General features: G+C 44.6%; 1 protein-coding gene across 2 annotated transcripts in view; it reads left to right on the top strand.

The window, feature by feature from the left end:
• Positions 1–27165, top strand: part of BTBD9 (BTB (POZ) domain containing 9) — a 205307-nt gene that overhangs the window by 105317 nt on the left and 72825 nt on the right. For both annotated transcript variants that reach the window (XM_065428937.1, XM_065428938.1), the window contains exons 7-8: positions 1605–1840; positions 12700–12813. In XM_065428937.1, coding sequence (XP_065285009.1) covers positions 1605–1840; positions 12700–12813 — 350 coding nt within the window. The remainder of the gene's footprint in view (positions 1–1604; positions 1841–12699; positions 12814–27165) is intronic.

The raw sequence follows: 27165 nt of genomic DNA, 5'->3' as shown, positions 1-27165 counted from the left end.
ATGGCTATCTGCCAGTTCTAAGCTTTGCGAGCCAAGCTCCACGCAGCTCATTATCCTGTGGCTACGTGTGAATAAGGCTGACACTGGGCTCTCTTGCGTACATCTGACACTGCAGCACCGAGCAGTAGCCTACCATGCTGCACGTCTCTAAAGGCAGCCAGTACCTATTATAGTGCTTTCAAGCGTTGTCAAGCAGACACCCAAGGTGGGAGAGCCTCGGCACTTAATCAAAACCGCAGCACAGGTGGGGCTTTAAACTTACATTTTCAGCTTGCTTTGGCGCTTCCGAAGCAGCTGACGCGGCCGCTGTGTCCATGTGATCTGTCATGCCATGTCACGCCGACGGTCGCGCCAGCTTTTCCAGTGGTGGCGCTCACCTCCAATAGCATCGCCTGCTATGTATGAAACAGAATACAGTTGAACCCGCTTAAAGTATTCAAGTACCAAGAAAATCTCATTCTTATAACCAATAATTGTTATAACCGGGTTGCACAAAAAAAAATTAAGAAGGGACATACATTCAAACATTTTAATTAGTTGAACCCACCTATGCATTCAACTACAAACACTGGTTTAACAATACTTGGACGTAACAATGACCAGCTTCTGCACTGCAAGCTTGTGTGCGTGTTAGATGGTCTAATAAATCGCTTACTACAATGTTCCATGCCGTATCATTGGCTTTAACTCTTTCCGTACCGTGCCCATTGAGCATTGTTAGCCCGCTAACGATGGTTTGAAACGCTGCTTTTGTGGCCTTCCACGTCGCTCACGGACACACTGCGCTATTGGACATGAAGGAGGAGAACTATATTTTTGTTTTCTAAGCAGTTCACTCTTTCCCCTTTGGCGGTGATTGTTGAATGTGCTGCGAAGTTTTCACAATCGTAAAATTGGAAAGCAAAAATGGCCACCCCTTACCGATGGTTTACACATACAAAAGTTAACGGTGTATTGGCTGCTCATTGTTATATCTGATATATTGTTAAAACCAGTATCAGTGTAAGTGGGTTGGACTGCATAGGGTACAATGGGAACACATGGATTTAGGGACAATCGTAAGTTTATCATTTTTTATTTGGGTTCAGTTTAGGGCAGAACTGACTTCAACGCAACAGAAATTTAGTTGCTGCTCAATTTTTTTTACAGCCAGACTTTTCAGAACTGCTTCATTATTCAGGCTTTTCTGCAGCAGTACTACCCACTTGTAGAACAAATGCGCAACAGCAACTGAAACTACAGCCACTCATATGATTATCTCTTGATTAGATTAAACTTTGTAGGCATTTCTGTTTTGTGTGCGGTGCTGGTCATTATTGTTGCGATTGTTGAGAATGTCTCAGAATGTCCACGAACTTTTTGAATAAGCAATCAGTACCTTGAGTAATAAAACCATTTTAATATTTTTCGCCATGTTTCTGTGCTTCTTTTTTTACGCTTCAACCTTGGTATTTCCATACTTAAGGTTGGCAGGTTGCTTTTTGGACTCGAATATTGTTTGTGCCGACTGAGCAGTTATAGTGAGGGCACAGAGAATTTCTTCTCCTGCACTGGGCTGTTTGCAGTGCCTCTCGAACCTTGAGTGGGGCACCTTCCCTGTGCAGTGCCTGGGGAGAATGTGGCGACCCAACTGCACGGAGCCCAGGTACTGCAGGGGGAGATGCGCTCTGCACTTCTGGACGGGGACACCCAGACATACGACATGGAACGGGGCTTCACACGGCACCCCATCGATGGACAGCAGGGAATCCTGGTTCGTCTGGGGGCCCCCTGCATCCTCAACCACCTGCGGCTGCTGCTCTGGGACAAGGACAACCGGGCATACTCGTACTACATTGAGGCAAGAATACTTCTTGTACACTCGCACAGCTGACACAACTGGGACCAGGATTGCAATGTTTCAATTACTGTAAAATTTCGATAGATCATGGCTGGTACGTACTTTGGGGTGATAAGAAGTTTTCGTAGTCCAGGCCCAAATACCATTCTTACATTGTGTTAGATTTCTGGTTCATGTGACTGCTGTGCCAGGCTATGATGACTGATATGAACAAGCGAGCTGCCACATGGTCACTTGGATACTGATGCGTTTTATGGACAAACAAGCTGCTGGCAAAAAAACAATCACTTCCAGTGCTTTCGAGTCACTTTGAGGATACTCTCAGCCACCCCTGTTCATGATCATTATCAGATAGAGTAGCTCTATTGGTTGGGATTGCGAACCAGTTGCCACCACCCACCATTCTATGATTGAGTGCACAGCTTAGGTAATCTCGACTGGTCATGTTTGCCAGTAATGTCTCAAATGCAGAAGGCAACGAAAAGCTTGAGGTATTGAAAGCACAGAAGGGCATTGCTGACGTTTTGCAACAAATATAAAAGAATAAGCAGCAAATACATGTTCATTCTCCTTCTATGCAATTTGCATGTGCAGTCCATTGTGTTACAACATGTCTGCATACAACATACTTTTGGATATAACAGACTTCTCACTTAGGTGGATCTGCCTATATTACAGTCAAATCTTGATACAATGAATCTCAAGGGACCGCTAAAAATCATTTGTTATGTTGAAAAATCTTAATACTATTGAAAAAGATCTGATTCTCATGCAAAACCGTAAATGCAATAAAAGCAGTCGCCTACCTTTGCTGGGAACACATCCGCAAATGCGTTAACGTGTAAAATCAGGGAAAAAAGCACCGAGTATTCAGAAATGAATGCACGTTTATTTTAAGAAATGGTTCGATCCCCCACACCTTTGCAATGTCAATTTGCTTTTTTCCAACGTCCACTTGAGAAAGAATATCCACCCTTTCTTGCGAAGAGAATTGCCTATGCTTTTTTTTCCGTGCTGCTTCCAGAGGTCATTGCGAACGTAGAAATGGATGTCTAATGTTTAAAGTGAGCAAAACAGCCCTCCGACAAAGGTGCCGAGCTGCCTGGTTGACCGAACAAAGACAGCGAGGGCTGGCCAGGCGCGATTGCAAGTGCAGGCAATGCCAATAGAGCAAACACCTGTTTAAAGAAACGGCAGGAGCATAGAGAAATATAGGTAGGCATACTGATAATGATGGTAGTGGCACATATGGAGCATTTGTCGTCGTTTGTGTCGTTGCGAGCAGATTCTTACGTTCGAAATTCATTATTGTGAAGCGTTATTAAGATACGATACGATACGATGAAATTCGATTCGTTAATCTGAAAAATTTGGTACAGTAGAACCCGGCTATATCGAACTCGCAAAAAATGCCTATCAGTTCGATACAGAGCTTAATTTGATAAAGCACCTACCATTTATAAAATCACTTTATTGATGAAACTAGCTCAGTTTCACATGAAATAGTCCTGCATTTTCTTCTGCTTGGCCAATTTCGCTGCCTGCGACGCACGCACTTCCCCACATTGTCTAAGGAGTCGGAGCAGCTGAGGCCGCAACCTTCCTCATTTGCTGCGCAACTCTGTTGGCTTGATGCTTAGCAAGTGCCAAGGCAGAGCTCAGTGCACAATGGTCAATAGTGCCACTAGGCCTTACCCATTACATTTTGAAGGCCTAGCATACACCGCTCCAAAAACAACCTCCAGCGATTTCAAAATGTATCGTTTTGAGACAACTTTATTTGTCATCACACCATTTTGCGAAAAAAATTGGCAGTTTTGTGGCAAAGCATCACTGGCGATAGCAAATTAGTGGACAGCTATATGAGATAAGGATAGCAGCTTTGTCAGCCGTATAATCTTGTAAACATTTGCTTGCTGATTAAATTGACAAGCATGCCATCACGCATGCACAAGCAAACTTGAATGCATCTCACTCAACGACCACAGACACTCGCTGTCAAAACATTGGAGTGACCCGCCGTGGTTGCTCAGTGGCTATGGTGTTGGGCTGCTGAGCACGAGGTCGCGGGATCGAATCCCGGCCACGGCGGCCGCATTTCGATGGGGGCGAAATGCGAAAACACCCGTGTACTTAGATTTAGGTGCACGTTAAAGAACCCCAGGTGGTCGAAATTTCCGGAGTCCTCCACTACGGCGTGCCTCATAATCAGAAAGTGGTTTTGGCACGTAAAACCCCATAATTTAAAACATTGGAGTGAGGAAGCGCGGCAGCAGCAGCGAGAAAATTGACCTTCTTCCTGCCTTTGCTTCATCGTGAACTAAGAGGCGAGACGCATACGAAGCTGTGAACGGTTCCGTCTTCATTGCTGATTGCTTTCAAGATAGGGCCCACACAGCTGCTGGAGTAGAACGCCCCCCACTTCCAGAGCTGCCATTTTTGGCTCACCCTCACAAGCTTTCATTCACACATACAGCATATGTCATGCGTCAACTATGTTATCACCTTTGGACTTTATACAGAACATTATGGCTATGGTGATGCCGACTACCCTGTGAATCTCTTTATCTATTCATTTATTTTAATTTTGATCTTTATAGTTGTTGCAATTGCCTCAGGATTCTAATGATCAAGTACTGCACAGCAGTATATGTGTTCTGCCATTTCATAACACACTGCGGTCCTAATTTTGGATGGAACAGACCTTGGACCTAACCAACTTATTTTGCTGGATTATTACAGTCCGTTGTATGAGTGTCAACGGAATGTACAAATTTTAGATTATATGCTATTTTCGCTTCACTGCAACATTTATGCATAGTTTGCTGTATACAGTGAAACCTCTTTACTACGTACACTGTATTAATAAAGTTTTCAGCTTAACAAACTTTTCAGAAATCCCCTGCTGACTGCTTATAGCTTCAATGTAAAAATATTTCAGTACTATGAACTTCAGAATAGCAGCGTTATTCAGATTCAGTGTCCATGTTAACAACACCTCAGTACAATGGACTAATATTCTGAAATAGTCTTAGCTTTTCATGCACCCTTTATGGCAGGGGGCAACAGTAGGCTAGCAAATGACAAAGCGTAGAAAATGGACGCCATGGTGCATGGTTTTCGGAAAACTCAAGATGGCGCCAAAAGAAAAAACATCCCAAGGGGACTTTTTTTTTTCTTCTTTAAACACATCAGGTTTTTCAAGTGCATGCTCCACCCAGACAAGTGTCACCTAGCAATCTCTTCTTTTTTTTTGCCTTTCTTTCTTTCCCACTTCTTTCTGTCGCCGTACCAGCTATGCACGTGGAGAAATGTAATCTCCGTACTCACGGGGATGTCACATGGTTGCACTTTCCAGATGGCGACATTTACACATGCTTGCACTTTGGAATAGTTCACAAGCCATATTCTGTAATGATTCGATTTTCGAAGAATTCACTTTGGCGGTGACATCACATTGGGGCAGTCCACTGACTTAATGAGAAGAGGAAGGACAGAGGCCAATTGGCACACAGGTTTTTTTTCTGGAAGTGAACGTCACAAGCCAAGCAAAAATATAGCAAATTATGAACATTTCTTGGTAAATGAAAAATAATTTCTTGATGCTATTGATAAGGTTTATGTTCATTATGAAATGGGTGTGTGACATACTAGTGGTGAGTGATTTAGCATATTTTGTTTAGGGCGGTTGACCCATTTATGCCTCTAGGTGACATGTTGTACCTTAACATGGCGTGCAGAAATTCCCCTGGAGTTGTCTAAGTATGCGTAAGCATACCCCTATATCTAAGTTGGCCCACGTCTAAATGTCAGGTTGGCCATGCCCCAAATTTAAGTTGGCCCAACCCTAAATTTACTTGGCCCACCTCGAAATTTCAAGTTAGCCAATCCCCAAATTTCAGTTGGCCTACTCCTACCGTAAGCGTCTTCATGCATTTTCTATGGAGTCCTATGTATCCCTATGGGTATTCTCTCTCATCAAATTTATTTTGAGGGATTTAAATTGTTCCTTATTACTTATAAATCCACCAATAATCTACATGTGCAATATTATACCAGTTCAATGTCTTGACGTCTCAAATTGTGCATTTTTCAAACACACCTGAAATTTTGGGAGTGGGCCACAGGAAAGGAAAACCACCTAGAATCAAACAAAGTGTCTCATGTTGTACCCAAGAGCAACTTTTGTAAGCACGCAAAGTTTGATGCGAATATCTGCAGGTGCTTCTAAAATAATACTCTAAAACTAACATGTACCATTTACCCTACCATACCTCCTTAAGACCTTTTTCGAACGTGCCTGTGGCAATTTTAGCCCTTAAGGGCAGTTAAAGACGTGCAATTAATTATTTTTTTGGTATGCCAGATTTTTCGGATGTTTTTGCGGCCCCTAGGGAGTCTGAAAAATGGGACGTTCGCTGTACAACTGACCAAGAGGATGCTTCAAATGACCCATGGGGTGAAAGCGTGGCAGAAGGAGGATGAGAACATAAAGGACCGACGCATTAAGGAATTAATGGGAACGGAAGCGTGCCGCCGCCTCTTCGAAGGAGGTTGAGCTAAAAAAACTGGGTTGGCTGACGACGAGATGCAGGTGTCCCTCATCCAAACCAAAATAAACTCTTTAAAGCAGTGAAACCCAACACTGAGATGTTGTGTACTGGCCGAGAGTATGTCAGGACAGTTGAGGTTGACTTCCCAGCTGCTGAGAGAGAATCTTAGTTGTGACAAAGTTCAGGCCTCATACCGATGAGCTTGCTAGATAGAAATAGATAGAACTTGATAGAAATAGCTCATATTCAAAAATATTTACTTATGTATGCATCTCCTTTTCATTCATATTTCAAAATGTTCGAGTCAACTTGCAATGGGTTTGACCATTTCTTTCGCTGTGCTTTTTAGCACCTTCCTTCTGCTTTCTTTTTAAATAAAATGAAATAGATATTACTCCTTATTATTCAAAATTGGATTAAGTAATTTTTTTATTTCAACATGCCTACAAGAGAGTGACATCATCGAGCAACATGGTGTCAGCCTGTCTTGACATAAAACAAAGTTCTAGCTCATTCAGGGAATTTTGCAAAGGTGCTCGGGGAAAACTGGAAAAATCAGGGAATTTGGAAATGTCAACTTGGTAGACACCCTGGTCAGTCTTCATGTCTCTACCCCATATGTCAGCGCTGGTAAAATGCACTGATTGTACACCTTCCTTTCTGATGATAATGGTAAGCTTCCAGTCAGGAACTAGCAATGTTTGCCGTAAGTGATCCAACCCATTTTTATTCTTCTGTGAATTTCCTTCTCATGATCAGGGCTCCCTGTGATTAATTGACCTAGGTAAACATAATCCTTTGCAGACTCTAGAGGCTGACTGGTGATCCTGAAATCTTGTTCCCTTGCCCGGCTATTTATCAGTATCTTTGTCTATATTAATCTTCAACCCCACTCTTACACTCTCTCTGTTAAGGTCCTCAATCATTTATTGTAACTCGTCTGCATTGTGGCTGAATAGAACGATGTCATCGGCAAACTGAAGGTTTCTGAAATATTTGCCGCCGATCTTTACTCCTAAGCCTTCCCAGTTTAATAGCTTGAATACTTCTAAGCATGCACTGAATAGCATTGAAGAGATTGTTTCTCCATGTCTGACCCCTTTCTTTATTGGTATCTTCCTGCTTTTCTGGTGTAGAATTGAGGTAGCTGTAGAACCTCTGTAGATACTTTCCAAGGTATTTACATAAGCGTTCTGTACTCCTTGATTACGTAATGCCCCTATGACTGCTGGTATCTATACTGAACCAAATGCCTTTTAGTAATCTAGGAGAGCCGTATAGAGAGGCTTTTATTGTACTCTGCAGATTTTTCGATAACCTGATTGATGACATGGATGTGATCCATTGTAAAATATCCCTTCCTGAAGCCAGCCTTTTCCCTTGGTTGATTAAAGTCCAGTGTTGCCCTTATTCTATTGGAGATTATTTTAGTAAATATTTTATATAATACTTGGAGTAAGCTAATGGGCCTATAATTTTTCAATTCTTCAACATCTCTCTTTTTGTGGATTAGTATAATGTTTGCATTCTTCCAGTTTTCTGGGACCTTTCCAGTCGATAGACACTTCGTATAAAGAGCCGCCAGTTTTTCAAGCATTATGTCGCCTCTGGCTTTGATCAAATCGACTGTTATTCCATCTTCTCCTGCCACTCTTCCTCGTTTCAAGTCTTGCAAGGCCCTTCTGACCTCATCGCTAGTTATAGAAGGAGTTCCTGTATCCTGTTCATTACTGTTTCTTATTTAGGTATCCTGACTCCTCTGGGTACTGTACAGGTCAGTATAGAATTCGTCGCTGCTTTTACTATATCTTTGAAATTGGTGATGATATTACCTTGCTTATCTTTCAGTGCATACAACTTGGTTTGTCCTATGCCAAGTTTCTTTCTCACCGATTTCAGGCTCCGTCCATTTTTTACAGCTTCTGTAGTCTCTGTCACGTTATAGTTTCGTATATCCCTTATTTACACCTTGTTGATCAGTGTTGTTAATTCCACGAATTCTATCTTATCTCTAGAGTTGGACACTTTCATTCTTTGTCGTTTCTTTATTAGGTCCTTTGCTACTTGGGAGAGCTTGCCTACTGATTGCCTTGGTCCCTTGCCTCCCACTTCAATTGCTGCCTCTGAAGCCAGCCTCGTTACGGTTTCATTCATTAGCTCCATGTCATCATCATCATCTCTTTGTTCTAAGGCTGCATATTTGTTTGCAAGAACCAGCCTGAATTTGTGTGCTTTTACCCTTACTGCCTCTAGATTTACCTGTTTCTTCTAGACCAATTTTGCTCTTTCTCACTTTAAATTGAGGTGAATTCTAGCCCTCACCAACCTATGATCACTGCACTTTACCCTACCTATTACTTCTACACCCACACTATGCCGGGATCAGCAGAAAGTATGAAATCAATTTCATTTCTTGTTTCACCATTAGGGCTTTTCCAGGTCCACTTTCTCTTGCTGCGCTTCCTGAAAAAGGTGTTCATTATTCGAAGCTTATTCCTTTCTGCGAATTCTACCAGCATCTCTCCTCTGACGTTCCTGGAATCGACACTGTAGTTGCCAATTGCTTGTTCACCAGCCTGCTTTTTCCCCACTTTTGCATTGAAGTCGTCCATAACTACAGTATATTGAGTTTGCGCTTTTCTCATCGTTAATTCAGCATCTTCATAAAACTTACCTTCCTCATCATCGTGACTGGATGTTGGAGTGTAGGCTTGTTTTACCTTTAATCTATACCTTTTATTAAGCTTGATTATGACTACAGCTACCCTCTCATTAATGCTGTAGAATTCGTCGATGTTGCCCACTATGTCCTTATGGATTAGAAATCCTACCCCGTATTGCTTCTTATCTAGGAGACCTCTATAGCAGAGGACATGTCCGTTATTCAGCAATGTGTAAGCCTCACCAGTTCTAATCTCGCTAAGGCTGATGATATTCCAAAAAATTTCTGATAATTCCTCAAAGACTCCTGCTAAGCTAGCCTCACTTGAGATGGTTCAGGTGTTAAACGTTGCAAGGGTCACTTTCCATTGGAGCCTGTCCAGATCCTGAGATTCTTGGCACCCTCTGCTGCATTACAGGTCTGACCGCCGCCTTGGTCAGGTGCTCCGCAGCTGCTGGGGGTTGAGGGCCATTGGGTAATTGAGTTAGTCATTTGGGAAGGGGTGGCCGAATACTGCACTAGGGAGGCTGATTCCTCTTCTGGTGAGGGGGTGTCTTGTTGAAGCATAGTGGGCCTTCCTAATTTGGTTGTACCTGGATTAGTATAGCCCCACTCGCTCTCGGCACCTTTTGTCGGTGGCAGGCGTCACTCCAAGCCTGCAGAAATTGTGCACTGGAGAAGGTGAATTTCAAAATCGCCATAAAAAAAAACATAGCGAGATTCGAACTTCCGTCTATGGCAACCGAGCATTCGCCATAGCTCAGTCAGATAATCCCGCAGCCGGGGTGGCTACCTTATCGCTGACAAGTACAGCACCGAGGGCCCTACATGCCTAAAAACTTCTTTGATTTGTCTGCGATAGAAGTGTTTTCTTATGGGTAACTTAATATAGAATGATTTCTAAAGGGTTGTGGCCTTGTAGTTCAGAAATTGCACTTGTGCAGGTGACACGACGTAGTGTTTCTCAATGCTTCCAACATTGTGGTTTCGGAGTCACCCGTACGCATGCGGCCTTAAATGCGGCTTGATATGTAATAGTGAACATCCATGTAATGAATTTCTCGATATAACGAAGTATTTATCTGTTTATAGCTTATTGTCCATGTATTAAGAACCTCAGTATAACAAACTGTGTTGATATACACATTCAGTGTAACGAAATTTCCCTATTGCCACGAAGCAATGTCAAGACAATAAATGGAAACTTCTCCAACCGCAGATGGTCAAGTGGTTCAATTACAAGCAGCTGCTTGTGCACAAGCGTCTCAAATCGCGCACCGTGCAGCCGAGAGCGACCGTGGAAGCAGAGCAGCATCATGTTCTTATAAAGTCCAAATGTGATAAGGTCCTGTTGTGCCTTAGGCGCTGTATGTTTTAAGTGCGACTGACAGCGTATGAGGGTGAGCTGAGAAGGATGATAGCTTGGTGAGTCTCGTCTTCCACATCTCATCAAGCTATCACCCTTCTCAGCTCACCCTCACATGCTGTCACTCGCCCCTAAAACATGCAGTGCCTGGGGCACGACAGGACCTTGAGCAAGAGGAAAGGGGGACCCTAGCGAGCTCGGGGTAACTGGATCGATTGCGCATGAGGGGAGGAGGAAGGAGGAATGAGGGCAGGCTGGCGTGCACCTCGTTTTCTCGCACAGCCGTGGCTGTGCATGCCTGTCAGCACAACTAAGCGCATACGCAGCCTGTGTGCCCTGTTTTAGAGGCGACCTTGCCTGTGCAAAGAGTGGGCTTGGCATCATGTGCGCTGTATTCCTGCGTGTTTAATACTCGAGGTTGCGTAATCTCAAGTTTCGGAGACGTGTTGAAACGAGAAGCAGACGGAGCGTTCACTCCTCGCTGCCGGTGCGTTTCATGATAGCATTATCCCATTGTGGGCGACACTATCGGCCACAAGGGCGGAGTGGACACGAAATCGTGGCCGGCTTCGGTCCGTACTGCCGATGTGAAGATATCGTTAACATGGCATGAGACAGTATCTTTCGTTGCCAACTCAAGTTCAACAAATTTATTTCTTTTTCTCATTCAAATTTGCTTTCTCTGGTTGCCTGTTAATTCAGTATATTTTGCAAGCTCTTTGGTGTAAAAAAAAAAAATACATTGGTGACTGGACTCATTTGCATAAAAGGTGGAATTCCATTGTAATGAAATTTCAGTATAACAAAGCAAATTGCTGATTTTACTGTCTTTGTTGTGTTGAGGTTTAACTCTACAGTAACACCTCGTTATAATGAAGTTGAAAGGGGAGGGAAAAATTACTTTGTTACATCCATTACTTTGCTATGTCTACTTTCACGTACTGTGATGTCAATCTTTATGGGGATTTTAGACGAAATTTCACTTACTTTATTATTTACATTATTCCATTATATCCAGCTTCGTTATAACGGGTTTAATTATATTCACGAGTTTTCAGGTCCTTAGAAAAATAAATATTTTCTGTCTTCCAACTTACCCCTTAAATACAGGACGCCTTCCCATGTAAGAGTGGCTATAGATGAAAAGGATGTAGGTGTGGGGTCACAGAAGGTGCAGAATCATTTGGATGCCCTGTTTCTCCATGTGCATATATGTCAGCGGCCATAATGTTATTGTCAAATGCCCATTATTTAGAGCTTGTTTACGATTGTGGTGTTGACACCAGTACAGTAGTTCGATTTTTCATTTTCACTTGGTTTTGGGCAGAAGTTATTCTAAAAGAAAGAAGTACAGTCGCTGTCCGATTTTTCACAGCCCAAATTTTAGGATTTGTCAATTATATCGACTTACCCGTGCAGCCCAGGACCAACTGTTTCGGTTTAAGCCTCTATTTTGCAGAACGTCAGCAGTACCTTCCACCATGAGTGTAACCTGGGCAACTGAGGTTTGGTGTGAAGGTGAACTCCATTGAAGTGGGGAGAGGCTTTTACGTCACCCCACCCCATCACAGCAACTCGAGCCACAGCACGCACATTGCTCCAGACATAAAACAAAAGCAGCACGTGCTGGTTCTTCCCAGTTGGGAAAAGAGTTTTGTGGATTGGTTCCGCATTAACCCCTTTAGGGCCTTTTTTTTTTCTCGGAAGGCAGCACCTTAACGGCTTATTTTCATATGGCCTGAAACTCTTCAAAAACATGTTTAAAAAGTACAGAGATTTCTGAAAACCTTCTACGGCTTAGAGCAAGTTTTTTTACTATATTAAGCCACTCAGTTCATTCCTTGGAAGTTTGTGGAAAAGATTGCCTAGACCGTTGCATTCCTCCATTGATGCTGTGCAAACTAGTGCAAGTACCAGCAGTATGATTGCACCCTAAAGATGCTACTATGAGCTGTGCCCTCTCACACCACCTACACCAGATCCTACGCGTTTCAGGTATTGGACAACGCAATGGCATGTCCATATTGGGATCACTAGCTGCTGTCTAGTCTGAAACATTTCATAAAAGCACATGTGATGAAACAGCGACTGCCATCTATGTTGTGAAAGGGCAAAAAAAGAACTTCTGACGGCCTCTTTTTGTCATAAGCCATTCAGAAAGTGATGGAATACCCACGACGAGGTGAGCTCGCAATAAGCCACAACGTTTCTAACGCACGTGTCAAGCTGAGGTCAAAAGCCCTTCAGAAGTTAATAGTTGCCACCCTGGTGCCCACAGGTGTCGGTGGACCAGCAGGACTGGGTGCGTGTGGTGGACCACTCTCACTTCCTGTGCCGCTCCTGGCAGAGGCTGTACTTCAAGCCCCGAGTCGTCCAGTACATCCACATTGTGGTGCGTACAGAGAGGGCGACGTTGTCATCCAGCATGAGGACTTGCCTTGTGGCTGTGGAGATTCTTGCAAAATATTAGCTACAGAGAAGTCTGGCACCATTGTATGTGCACGTTTCTAAATGGGTGCTCTGCCTGCAGGGGAATGCTGGGATGCGGGTGTGCGAAACTTGTCTTGATATTGGCTTGGCTCAGAACACAGTTATTTGAATTGAATTGAATCTTTATTATCATGTCTTGCGCAGGAACGATGGCGGGAATAAAAGCTGCACAAAAGCAGCTTGATTAGCTCTCACTACCTACAAAAGAGCCGCAAAGCAGTGACATCTAATACTAAACATAAGATATCAAACATGAGATCAGATAATTATTACAACAATAATTCTGAATGATTGCAAAACAAAATTAACGGCGCAACAGCGCTTGCGCAAATACAACACAAAACACAAAACAAATACAACAGCACTTGCACAAATACAGTGCATGTGGCCACGTGCATGGTCACAGTTGAAAAAAAGAAAACAAGGTTCGGCGGGAAAGTGCACTGTCTTCGATTGACACGATATCATCAGGAAGGTGGTTCTAGTCTTTCGTTGTATGTGGAATAAATGAATATAAAAACCTATTTGTGTGACAAAAAGTGCCTCTTACATTATGATGGTGATCAACTCGAGATAACAGATAAGTAGGTGCTAGAATGAGCTCACTACTAAGGATATGATAATGAAATACTTTATGAAATAGGCATAAGCGAAAAGCCTTTTCGCGCAGTGATAAAGATGGTAGACACAAGTTGCTTTTCATAAAAGTTATGCTAAAAGTACAATTGTAGTTTGAATGAATGAAACGAGTGGAATTATTCTGAACCATTTCAAGCGAATAAACAAGAGTAGCATCGTATGGGTCTGAAATAGCAGCAGCGTATTCTAACTTAGATCGAACTAGTGTTTTATAGAATAGTAGTTTCATTGATGAAGGGGATTTGCTAAAGTTCCATCACATATAGCCTAATAGTGATTTACGTTATTGATTATGGAATCGATGTGACATTTCCAGGATAAGTCAGATGACATAGTTACACCTAAATAACGGTAGCATGAAACTTGTTGTAGCTGAAAGTGGTTATGCATATATGCAGGCACAACAGTCAGCTTGCATTTCTTGGGGTTTAGTTCCATGAGCCAGCTTTTACACCAAGCGGTGATGTTATTTAGATCGGTCTGTAGAATTTCTTGGTCCTTATCATCACGGATCTCACGATACAGTACACAGTCATCGGCATATAGGTAAACTGAAGATGACACACAATCGGGCAAGTCGGTAATGTAGTATATTAGAAAAATAATGGACCTAAAACAGAGCCCTGCGGAACTCTTGATGCTACATTAATTAAGGGTGAATCATAACCGTTCACAGAAACATACTGTCGGTGATTGATTAGGAAGTATTCAAGCCAGGTAAGTACATTATAGTCAAGGTTTAAAGAGGAAAGTTTCTGCATAAGCTGCACATGAGTAACCTTATCAAAAGCCTTCGAGAAGTCTAGAAAGGCGCAATCGATTCTGAACTTCTTGTCTAGTATAGAGTGCAAGCACTGAGTGAAAAGAAGTAATTGAGTTTCACAAGAAAACGAACACCTGAAGCCGTGTTGTGATGACGTAAAGAAAGAATTTGATTCCAAAAAGTTAGACATGACTGCACAATACAGTCGAACCTCGATATATCGAACAGCGCGGTGATCGCAAAATAGTTCGATATAGCCAGAATTCGATATATAAAATCACGTAGAAAATGCGTAAAAAACTAGCACAAATCAATCAATGAACCAATCGTGGCGCAATAGATACTCACATGAAGCTTCAAACAAAGTATTTATTTTGTTTGCTGAAAGTACTGAAGCAGCGTAGCGTGCTTCATATTGGCAACCGCGTGCTTAACCACGGCGTCCTCAACATAGTCCAAACGGTCCACAAAAGACGGTCCAGTGCCTTCTATTACGCCGCAGTAGCGGCGTACAACGGCCGAAGCAGCTACAGCCTCAGTTAGAGTCGGGAGCGGGGCAACATCAGCGCTTGCTGGATCAACCTCGGCAGCGTCTTCGTTTGGCCGCTCAGCAGCCACTTCTGCCGCGATCTCCACGTCTGTTAACTCCGCCACTGTTCCGGTGCTGTCGTCACCGCCAACGAAGTCCTCAATGCACATGCTGTGTGGCTCAGCACCGACAAAGCGCTCCAACTGGTTCCACGGCCGCCTCGATCACGCGCGCACGGCGGGGGCGCGGGCGCACGTGATTGAGGCGGCCGGGCTGGCTCACGGCCGGGGAGCGCGCGACGCGCGCGCTCTAAAGTCTTCCCCTCGATACCGGCTGTGGCTGGCTCCAAGCCGCCGCGTGTGTACGCCGCTACGTTCAAATGGCGCCCTCGGCGCAACCGATGTGGAAGCTGTCGTACGCAGCAGTCTGGAACGCCCATCGCGCCGCCGCTATCTTCGAGAGTATTGCGGGAAAGCTCGCCTCCTGTCAACAGAGCGCACTTGGTCTGGGGCGGCGGAGTTCGATATATCCATTTTACATCCGGCCCCGTTCGAAATAAAAAATTAAAAATGCATGTGATTTTCCACATGATATAGAAAGTGTTCGATATACGCAATAATTCGATATATCCGTGTTCGATATATCGAGGTTTGACTGTACGTGCTCATCAGTGTGGAAGGGACACTTGTTAACGAAATGGGCAGATAATTTAATAGAGAGTGTTTGTTACCTGATTTATGAACAGGAACCACCTTTCTAATCTTCCAATCAAAAGGAAGGATAACATGATCAAGCAACTGCTGGAATAGTTTAGGCAAAAACAAAGATGAGTAATGTTTAGTCTGTTTTAGAAATTTAGAGTTGATACTGTCAGTTCCACAAGACGAACAAAGCTTTAGCGAGTCGATGAAGTGTACTATTCCAGAGTGCTCGAACGTGATAGGGGGCATCAAAGGATAATCATGCTGTGACATATATTTAACACAATCAACTCCACATGAAGAAAAATTATCCAAAAGAATATTGTTAAACATGGTGGCGCATTGTTCAGATGGTATAGGTTCATTTTCAGAATTATTAAGAGAAATTGTTTTTCGTCACATTTATACTGCTGCAAGATGCTTTAGAATTGCCTAATAAGAGGACTGGGAGAATGTTTACTAGTAGAGTAATAATCTTTGTCATGACAGAGCGCTACGCGGTACTCTGCTTCAACATTGTGATATGCTTCCCTGTGATTTCCTGTTCTTCGTAACTTTGCTGAATGAAATGAATGCTTTTTTTTTAAGCAATGTTTCCGTTAACATGATTAAATGAGCATCGCACGAGGATATGTGAAAGCTTGTTAATTCGACTTCCGTTAATTCGGAAAATTTGATAATTCGGCCTTCGCGCCTGGTCCCTACAATTATATATAGGAGTCTATTGGACGAAACTCTCGTTAATTCGGACGGATTCCAGCCCACCTCGGATAATTCGGACGATTTCGGGCAGCCACCGGGGCTCAAAAACGAAAATACGGCAAACGCGGCACAAAAGTGATACCCAAACCAACGCCTCGCTGCCCAAACGCAGCATCGTCATTGACATCAAGTGGCTAAAACTTGGCCAATCCAATCCAATTGGCTCGACTTGTGGCTGGATGGGTGCTTTTTTTGTTTTTGCATGTGTCGCGCAGCCATTTTGTCGCTTTGTTGCCGTTGGTGCGCTACATCCTTGCACGCTGTTTTGCCGAGGACCGCTGGATTTAGCACAGCTCAGTTATTGAACTTTATTGCTGCTTTTCTGTTGTGCGCCCGTGTTACTGCATTCTCTGCCGATGGCAATGCCGGCGAAGCGGCCGAAATACGAGGCGAAGGACTTCGCTACCAAGGTGGAAATTTTGCGGGCCCTGAAGGATGGACTCTCTCGACAAGAAGCCGTGAAGAAGTACGACATGAAAAGAAGTACCTTGAGCATGTATGTGAAAAATGAAGAACAGATTCTTCAGGCATTCGAAAGTGAGAAGTTTCAAGCGTCACGAAAGCGTCTGCGCACAGCAGCTCATCCAGAATTGGAAGAGGCTTTGCTTCGGTGGGTGGTCGACTCGCGTAATGCGAATCTGCCATTGAGTGGACCCCTCATCATGGCGCAAGCCGAGAGGTTTGCACTGATCATGCATATCGATGCATTCAAGGCATCAGAAGGGTGGTGCGCGTGCTTCAGAGAGCGACATGGCCTCGTTTTTAAGACGGTGTGCGGCGAAAGAGGCGCTGTCAACGAAGACGTTGCCAACAACTGGAAGAATGCTCAGCTGCTCGAGCACATCGCCGCTTACGGTACAAATGACATATTTAATGCTGATGAAACAGCACTTTTCTTTAAGGCTTTGCCAGACAAAACTGTGACCATGAAAGGAGATCCGTGCATCGGTGGCAAAAGATCCAAGGAACGCGTCACCATTCTTTTAGCTGCCAACACGACAGGAACAGAGCGCTTGACGCTTGTTGTCATTGGAAAGGCACAAAAGCCACGGTGCTTTAAGAACATACCTGCTCTTCCGGTGGAATACCGAGCGAATAAAAAGGCCTGGATGACGTCGGAAATTTTTCGTGGCTGGATGCAGAAGTTAGACCGACAGTTTTCCGCAAAGAACCGCAAAGTGTTAATGGTGCTGGACATTTGTAGTGCACATAACAGTGTCACTGGACTGGACAACATAGAAGTTGTTTTCTTGCCGCCAAACACAACATCGGCCCTCCAACCGATGGACCAAGGCATAATTCAGTATGTCAAGATGAAATACCGCAGGCGCGTGCTGGAACGGATGCTCCTGTGCCATGAAGTCGGCAAGCAGTACGACGTGAATCTTTTGAGCGCGGTCAACATCGTTGCCTACGTTTGGCACAACACGCCCGCGCACGTCGTCGCCAACTGTTTTAGACACAGTGGCTTCGTTGTGCGTGAGCTTGGCGATGATGCAGTGGCTGAAGTGTCGCTAGATGACAATGGAGATGACTGCGAGGATTTTGGAGGAGTTCTGCCGGATGCGGTGACACTCGCTGATTACGTCGGCATTGATGACGGCGTTGTTACAGCCGGCTCGCTTACCGAAGAAGAAATTGTCAGGGACGTGCTGCACGGAGAAGATTCTGAGGAGGAAGAGGAGCCGCGAGAGGAGCAGCCTCGGCCCCCTCGCACTGTGAAGGCCCTCGCTGTGTTGGAAGAATTTTGTTGGGACTCTTCAGACAGCATGCGAGCTTCTAAGCACCTGGAAGGACTTCGAAAAATAGTATCCATGCGGGTTTCTGCTCGAAAGCAAACGAGCATTCTCGATTACTTTGCGCAATAAAGGTTTGTTGATGAAAGTCGTGCATTTTTTTTTTGTCCGCTCGATAATTCGGACATTCGGTTAATTCGGACATAATTTACGGTCCCTAGAAGTCCGAATTAACGAGCTTTTTACTGTACCGTATTTACTCGAATCTAGGACGGTCCCGATTCTAAGCCGACGCCCGAATGTCCGAAGTCCGAAAAACTAAAGAAACTTACCTCGAATGTAAGCTTAACAAAAAAGCGAGGACAGCGTTCACAAAATGAAAACAGCATTTATTTAATATAAACGCACCGAGCTCACTCTAGGTCATCATCACTGCTAGCCTCATATGCATGCTTGTAAGATGCGCGTAAGCTCGCATCCACGCGCCTATGCATGCGCAGTGCGGCACGGCTCGTGTGTGTTGAAACGTGGCGCAATCACGGTGAACAGCTCCTCTCTGTTAGCGCGTGCTTATCTTTCTTATTGGTGTCATCTTCTCGTTGCAGCACACACAAAAAGCATCTCCCTTTGTCCCCTATAATGACGGACATTTTTCTCATCGATGCTGAAGTCTCGCCCAGCTTGAACGTTTGACGATACCTTTGCGGCTAGCACAACTTTTCGTTTGAAAGCAACACTATAGTGGCATCGCCTGTCTAGTGCCATTACAATAATGCGACGTCGCTCGTGTACTTCAGTTCGCCACTGCCGTGACAAGTAGCAATTGCGGTGTTGATTTTTCTAGATGGTGCTAGCTATGCACCATATTTATGATTTTCAATTACAAACTGGCACGTTTTTTAAAATCCTCGAATCTAAGCCAATCCTAGAGTTTGGCATATGATTATTTGAAAAAAGCTATCGGCCTAGATTTGAATAAATATGGTAGTAATGTCAAGTTCATCACAATGTTTCATGATGCTCCTAGGAAGCACTAGTAAGTAAAACCGGAACTGATAAACATGAACAGGACAAGCCACCATTTCCACTCGTCAATTGTCATTACGGTGTGCGCTTGGGATAGTGTTTTTGCGAATTGCCATGGTGTGAGCGAGCGCGTGTGTTAGAGGCAGGTCCATTGGGATCACTATTGGCATTATCACTGCTGTTGTTTAACACAGGATTGCGACTTCGTTCCCACATGCTACTGCTACTGCGATCGTACGTATAGCAAGTGTCATTGAGAAACAGATCGAAGGTGGTACGGTGGCGACTAGGGTAATGCTTTAGAAAAATTAATTAAACATTTGTGAGCCTGACGAGTGGCAAACGAGAAATTTTCGGTTACAGATGTTTTACACAACCTACAAACGAAACCAAAGCATGGCATTGCCAAAAAAGCGAGACCAACAAGATATTAGGGCAGCTACAACGTAGTTACAATTTTATGTTTGCTCTATGGCCCTACTCATAGCTTTATGCTATCCCGCACATTTGTTCACTTTTCGGAAGGGTTTTTCAACATTTTTGAGAGTTTTACAGCGCTCACAACAATCATGGGGGGGGGGGGGGAGAAGAGGTGTCGATAGTTGATGGAAGTGCCCCTGTTCAATTTGCAGCAGCACCTTCAGAATGGCGGCGCTTGCGGGGAGTATCGATAGTTCATGGAAGAGCAGACACTGCTCACGTGTTTTTCTTTCCTTGTAGCAAGTTTGACGTGCTCGCTATGACTACCGGCTACGTGCTACTTCCATGCTTCCTCAGTCATCATATGTGCTCCAGGCCGACTGAACATTCGGCACTCATTCACAGCAGTGTTCAAGAGTGCTGCCATTCTTTACGCTGAAGAAACAAATCACTGCGCAGCGGGCCGCAAGTTCGATGTTTCTGAAGGGGTGGGGCAAGAGTGGAAACTGCATCGAAGCAAAATTTTCACCTGTGATGGCAAGGGAAGAATTTCCCACGTTCCGAAGTCTGGACGCTTTCCGGAGCTGTAGGCCAAGCTTGCAGCGTACGTCGCTGAAATGCCTGATCGGCCCCTGCCAGTGAAGTGCGACATAGTCATGAAACAAGCCCGGATCTTCGCCTTGTAAGGACCTGCTCCACCGTGAGTACAACAAGTGGCTGGCGGCAGAAGACCGCGAACTTACGCCAACTGGACCGGTCAAAAGAGCCTTTCGGCGGCTGCGTGTGGTTCGGTGCATTTGGCATGGGCTGCTGTTCCACAAAATGTCGTGGTGCGGTCGTTTGCCAAATGTGGAAATTCACCGGATGACAACACACTGTGGGACCGCGGCAGCAATGATGAGGGCAGCACTAGTGAGGATGGTGGCACAAGTGAAGACGGGTTCAGTGACCATGCCAGCTACCAATAAATTTTCGTTAGCCAATGCGCCCTCGGATATGCTCTTTTTTTTTTTCCCTGTCACACGTGATATGGGGGGGGACGATTGACTTACATGTGAGTCGACTTACAATCGTGTAAATACGGTAATATTCAATTTCTCAATTAGTGGATTTTTTGAATACCAGTACCTTTGGTGCATTACCAGGCTGTGCTCGGTGCCTTTGCATGCGCAACATACCCACTACGCACAAACTTTATTGGTGGAAGGTTTGACCAGGTCGACTGGACCGATCGAAATGATTAATGCTACATGAACGGAGGGAACAACAAAAGCAGTGTGTATAGAAAGCATGGAAGCATGTGTGATGATTGGGCCAATTAGCCACCGGAAGACTCACTGATGATTCGAATACGCGAGTTCAGTGATCACGCACACAGGTTCGCTTTCTACCCACATGCGAGCACACAGACCAACTTGGCACGTGTGCTCGCGGTAGTTGCCAGCTGGTCGACCACAGACCTGAGTGCTGTCAGTGTAACTCGTATGCATGACCTCGAAACTGATCACTGATGAGCCACCCATAGGCACATATTAGCAACACGTTTTCATCAATAGTTTGCCGCTCGTTATCCTATCGGTCAGCAGTGAATTTTAGTCACGGCCACACCCTTGGCCACACTGTCAAGCCTGCTAGGCCTAATCGGAGCTGCATCGTCGGGTGTCTTTGAATAAAGTTATGGTTACCAAATGAACGCAGAGCTATTTGCAGCAATCGCATGGCCCTCAGAAAGCCGACTAAACCGCATTGTGAACGAAAGCAAATGCATGGGATCACTGTTGCATGTCATGGCCACCATCTTTGCGAAATACTATACAGCGGCCCCTTGTTCAAAAAACTGTTCATAGGCGCACAACGGTCTCTTTTCGTTGCTTCAAGTGGGCCGTCACAAGACTAGCTTTGAATTTACATGACGGGCTCGAAAATATTATGTCACAGCGTGTCTACCTCTGGCTGTAGACGCATATGCATTTACAGAGACGGCAGATGGACGCAGACAAAAAAAGCGAAATTATGGTCATGTTATGATATATCTGAAATAACAGTTCTAAACGCAGATTTCTTCAGCGAGAGGAGATCACTTCTCGTTCTAGCTCACTTTTCATTTCAGTGCAGCTCTTGCCTCACTTGTACCACCCCAAAACGAACCTTGCCGCTCTATTCTGTGTTCTCTAGATTTGGTCAATCAAGGTTTTCTAGTGAGGGTCCCAAACACAACACGCGTACTCCAAGATCGCACGAACGAATGAAATATAAGCAGTGTTTTTTAGGGTAGAGAGTGAGGATTTCAGATTTTGTTGTTTGAAATATACCATTCTGGCAGCTTTTGCAACAACATTACTCACATGCGCATTCCAGGAAGAATAACTCGAAAATGTTATGCCCAAATATTTGTACACGAATTGCTGGTTAATAATATCATTATTCAAACGATATCTATTGAATGTGTAACTGCCTGCTGACAATAGTGGCTTGAGATGATTTTGTCTGTTTGTTCCCTGCACAGATCCTCATTCCTGTATGTTGTCGTTCAAGCGCGATAAACGGTGGCTGTTAGACAGCGCTGTGTCTGTCATCTTTACTTTATCCTGTCTGAAGCACTTTCCAATTACTTTCTAAGACTGCACCAACCAGCTCAGTTCAGCACACTCCTGTAACTCACGTTAAATAATTATCTGTAATAATGCAAGCCTTGTTAGAATTAAATTGAAGTGAGAACCGAAATTACTTCGTTATGCAGATTTCGCCCTATACCGCAGTATAGCCGAAACCATTTGTAACAATACTCAAGTGCGACGAAAATTCCATTGTTATAACCGATAATTGTTATTACCGGGTCGCATGAAAAAAAATCAACATAGTGAAATGGCAGTGCTGTTTGAGAAAACTCTAATGGGGGGGAGGCCAGTGCCCCTCCAAGCAGCTGCTGATTGTGTTCACTCGTTTAAGTGTTTTGAAAATTCCGCTTCCTGCATGCTCCGATTGCTTGTAACAAGCCGCGGCTGTCGGGCATTGTAGAATTGCACTGCTATAACAACTGCAAAGAGGGCTCATGCGCGGCAAGTGATATGCAAGCTACACCAAGGCATTGCTTTGGTGGCTCCAAAAAAGGGCCTTTTAAAAAAATGCGAGAAGGTTGCCGCGGCAACCTGTCAGCTTGAAAAATCCAGAAGAAACACTGGGACGAGATCACCACAAGTATTTCGGCACCAACGTACTTTCCACTGGCTTGCACGAGAAAACCCCATGTCTGTTGGCATTGCTTGCCTTACGCAACGCTAGCTGACACTATCCTCCGAGGCATCCAAGTGCTCTATGTAGTGCAGCAAAAGGTTCCTTGCGAAAACGAAGCCCCGGAGGGACTGAATCATCTGTCTGGCCTCTTGCGTGGAGAACATTGAGGCAGCTTGCCCTTCCATGCCATCACTGTTGGCATCGCCATCACTATCCAATGCAAGCACGTTTATAACGATCTCCTCATCGGTTAGAAGCACTTAGTTTCGAAATCTGTAGCTGTGCACTTTTTCACCTGCAACGTCATGCATTGCCGATGATCAGCGGGCAGATCCGCCTTCTTACGTTTCGGTGGTGAGCTGAATGAGGCTGGGAAAACATGTGGCCAGGAACGACTTCAATGCAACTAGCAATTATGAGCGCAAGTTACTTAATCCATTAGCATAACTGCACAGGATGAGGGGTCAGTGAGCAGTCAAGGAGCAGCGCAGTTGGCGCAGTCCATTTGTGTTTTGTAGGATGGCGCATCATGGAGCTATGGTCATAGCCCATTCATGTTCAGAGGGATGGAAGGGCAATGGGAAAGAGGCACGCGAGGCTGGCGATGTAGAGAAGGCTGGAAAATGAGCGCGCAGAAGCTGTTGGGGTGGCGGGCTATCGTGCAGAAGCTCGAACTTCTCATTTTATATTTTCTTTTCAAGGATTTTGCATGTCATCACCTTTCTGTACGGACACCCAGTAGCCAGACTTCATCGTTATAACTGATAATCTGGCATGGGGGCATTGTACTAAGCAGATTATTTCACCATAGAAAACATACATAAGTTGATGGAGCAGCAGCTTCTCATTGTTGTAACCGATGTATTGTTAAAGCTGTCTCGGTATGAGCGGATATTACTGTACGTATATGCCCAATGGTGTGCGCATCTTTAAACATGCGAAGAAGACTATGGCTCCATGGTACACCGAACTGCTGCGCAGTTGTGTATGCAATTAAATTTTAATAAAGCAACAGCAAAAGAATCTCCGGTGTGTGCAACACAAAACTTTTTAGAATCTAACATGACAGCCTTTACAATAGCCTCCTTTCTGTGCCAATCTCGCTTTCTTCTTGATCCGCTCATATTGTCGTAAAAATGGTGAGACGGTGATGCCATCAAAACAACAAATAGCTAGCATGTTGCGATGCGAACTTTATTTGCATCGCAACATGCTAGAAAATAATAGACAGATTGCCTTTCTCGATGCCCTCATAAAACATTCCGCCTGGGAAATTGCAACCAGTATGTTTCGGCAGTCAGCCCACTTGGGTAGATACCCGAGGTGCGACTCTGTGGATCCTATGGAACAGAAACGCTCTATTCCTGCTCCACTCTTCTCTCACACATTCCACAACTTCTCTGAGCCTTGACAGCACAAGCAAGAGCTAGCCGTGGTAAGGAAGAACATTTCAAATAACGACTACACTTTACAGCTTCTGAAAACTCAAGAATTGTGGTCTTTAGTTGCAAACAATGAAACAGTACAAGAAAAAGAGAAACAGAAACATGCGGCCATCTCCTGTGCACAAGGAATCAATGAGGCACTGCCAACAATGTTTGGCACATATGGCATAAAAATCGTATGTGTGCCTATGAAGTAAGGCAGAAGCTCGTACGGGTGAAAGACTCTTTGGAAAAGTGATGGGTTTCAGGGGTAATATACAAGATACCATGCAAGAGTTGCTACACGTCCTGCATAGGTAAAACTGGAAATTTTAAAACAAGGATTTGGACAACACCAGAATAATGTAAAAGTAAAAATAAAGAGGCAATGCGCGCTTGAACACCCTGGTGGATCCTCACATGACTACTAACCACATCGATTGGGATGCTGCAAGTGTAATCTGAACAAAGAAGCACCTATCTTCATGGCTGCTTTTAGAATCTTGACATATTCAGTCAACTAAATGCGCAGTTAACTGGATGTGGGATAATCTTCCTAACATAAACAGATGCACTTCGCCCCACTTAACATAAATAATGACCCCGTATCATACCCATCATTGTGAGCGAAGGCCCCGTAGTGGTCCCGAAATATCATTAAATGTTTGATTTCCTTTCAAACCTTAGGGGAGTACCGGTTTTATTTTGATTGTTTCCCGTCCCCCTCTTCCATTGCTCAACTCCAGATGAGCCTCCTTGAACCTCAACAGTTCGGGGTCACATTACCTTAGCGATTACATCACCATGACTGTTCGTGGCTGGGGTTGTTAAGCTGCCTAAGCTGGCTGTACCTTGTTTAATGACTCAGTGGTCACGTGACAAAAAAAAAAAAAAGGAGGGGTGGGAGTATGCGTGGAGGCGTAAATTACAGGTCTGTTCGATTTGCCTGCACCACTTTGAACCAATTGACAGCAGTGCACAAGACGTTCAGAAATTGTGAATCTTGACTTCAGTGGTGCAGACTCAACAGGACACCCAAAAGGAATTCCAACGTGCCGACATGGTGCAGGCCTTATGTTCTATCCACCTAATGTGCACCATACTTATAAGTTTGAGAGGTCCTGAATCGCAGGTGTGGTCGGTTTCTCATGTGAACATGTTGCATGTACTGCAGATGCACATGGGTGGGGTTTTAATGGCACTTATGCCCATGTGCTGCATTCCTGTAAAGAAGGGCGTCAGGCAGGGAGATGCAATCTCTCCAATGCTATTCACAGCGTGCTTACTGGAGGTATTCAGGGATCTGGATTGGGAAAAATTGGGGATAAGAGTTAATGTAGAATACCTTAGTAACTTGCGATTCGCTGATGATATTGCCTTGCTTAGTAACTCAGGGGACCGATTGCAATGCATGCTCACTGTCCTGGACAGGCAAAGCAGAAGGGTGGGTCTGAAAATTAATCTGCAGAAAACTAAAGTAATGTTTAACAGTCTCAGTAGAAAACAGCAGTTTACGATTGGTAGCGAGGCACTGGAAGTGGTAAGGGAATACATCTACTTGGGGCAGGTAGTGACCGCGGATCGGGATCACGAGACTGAAATAATCAGAAGAATAAGAATGGGCTGGGACGCGTTTGGCAGGCATTCTCAGATCATGAACTGCAGGTTTCCAATATCCCTCAAGAGAAGTGTAACAGCTGTGTCTTACAAGTATTCACCTATGGGGCAGAAACCTGGAGGCTTAAGAAAACGGTTCTACTTAAATTGAGGACGATGCAACAAGGTATGAAAAGAAAAATGATGGGGTGTAATGTTAAGGGGATAAGAAGAGAGCAGAAGATTGGGTGAGGGAACAAACGCTAGTTAGTGACATCTTAGTTGAAATCAAGAAAAAGAAATGGGCATGGGAGGGCATATAATGAAGAGGGAAGATAACCGATGGTCATTAGGGGTTACGGACTGGATTCCAAGAGAAGGGAGGCGTAGCAGGGGGCGGGAGAAAGTTAGGTGGGCGGATGAGATAAAGAAGTTTGCAGGGACAACATGGCCACAATTAGTACAGGACCGGGGTAGTTGGAGAAGTATGGTGGAGGCCTCTGCCCTGCAGTGGGCATAGCCAGGCTGCTGCTGATGATGATGCATTACCTGCTGTGCTGCTGCTTCACACATGCATGTCTGCACCAAGTCGGCACCATCAGTAGAGAGGGCGCAGAAAAATCTGGAGCTAGCCCTGCTCCTTTTAAAATGAACAGTGTCGTTCGGACAACAATATTGCTGCACCACTGAAACGAAAGGCAGGGCACAGCACCTCGTGAACTGGTTCGGGTGGTGCAGGCGTACTGAACAGACCTTACAATTTCCTGCTTCATGTAGCTTTGACCTGTTCCTTTGAGCAAGTCAACTTGAAAGAAAACTCCTAGACTGAGAAAGAATATCGGGGATACTTTGTAACTGCGCCAGTTTCGTTCGTCACTTTCGATGCCCAGGAGATATGATCAGACAGTTGCCTTATTGCTTAGCTATGAATACGATGAACTATCGATATTCAGTATAGAGCACAAGATCAAGGGTACATTCTTAAACTCAAACGAGTGCGCCCTAAGCATGGCGACAAGGCTCAAACGAGGACACCAATGCGGCAAGAAACTCTGCGTAATAAAAAGACACCATGTTCTTTTTTCTTTTGTCATGCGACTATTGAGTTGTTAAACAAGATGCAGGCAGTTTGAGCCGTAGCCATGCACAGCCACCGTGATGTTTCGCTGAGGTCACGTGACGCCGAAATGTTAAGGTGCAAGTAGGCTCTCCCCTCAACTGCCACCCACCGATAGCTGGCTCATTGCTGTTTCTCCCTCTCTGCGTTTTCTCTCAGCGGCGCCTGCACCCATGACCGGACGCATTCTTGGCACTGTTGCCTGCACACAACGATGTGTCCATTGTCTTACGATAGTCTTACAAAAGCAAAACTATCTCTGAAGGTTATCGGCCGAGAATACTGCCATAGCATGTGTGGAAAGCAC

Source organism: Dermacentor albipictus, unplaced genomic scaffold (genome assembly GCF_038994185.2).
Source record: "Dermacentor albipictus isolate Rhodes 1998 colony unplaced genomic scaffold, USDA_Dalb.pri_finalv2 scaffold_16, whole genome shotgun sequence".
Lineage (NCBI taxonomy): Eukaryota > Metazoa > Arthropoda > Arachnida > Ixodida > Ixodidae > Dermacentor > Dermacentor albipictus.
Note: the sequence above shows the minus strand (reverse complement) of the source record. Positions and strands in the feature narration are given on the sequence as shown.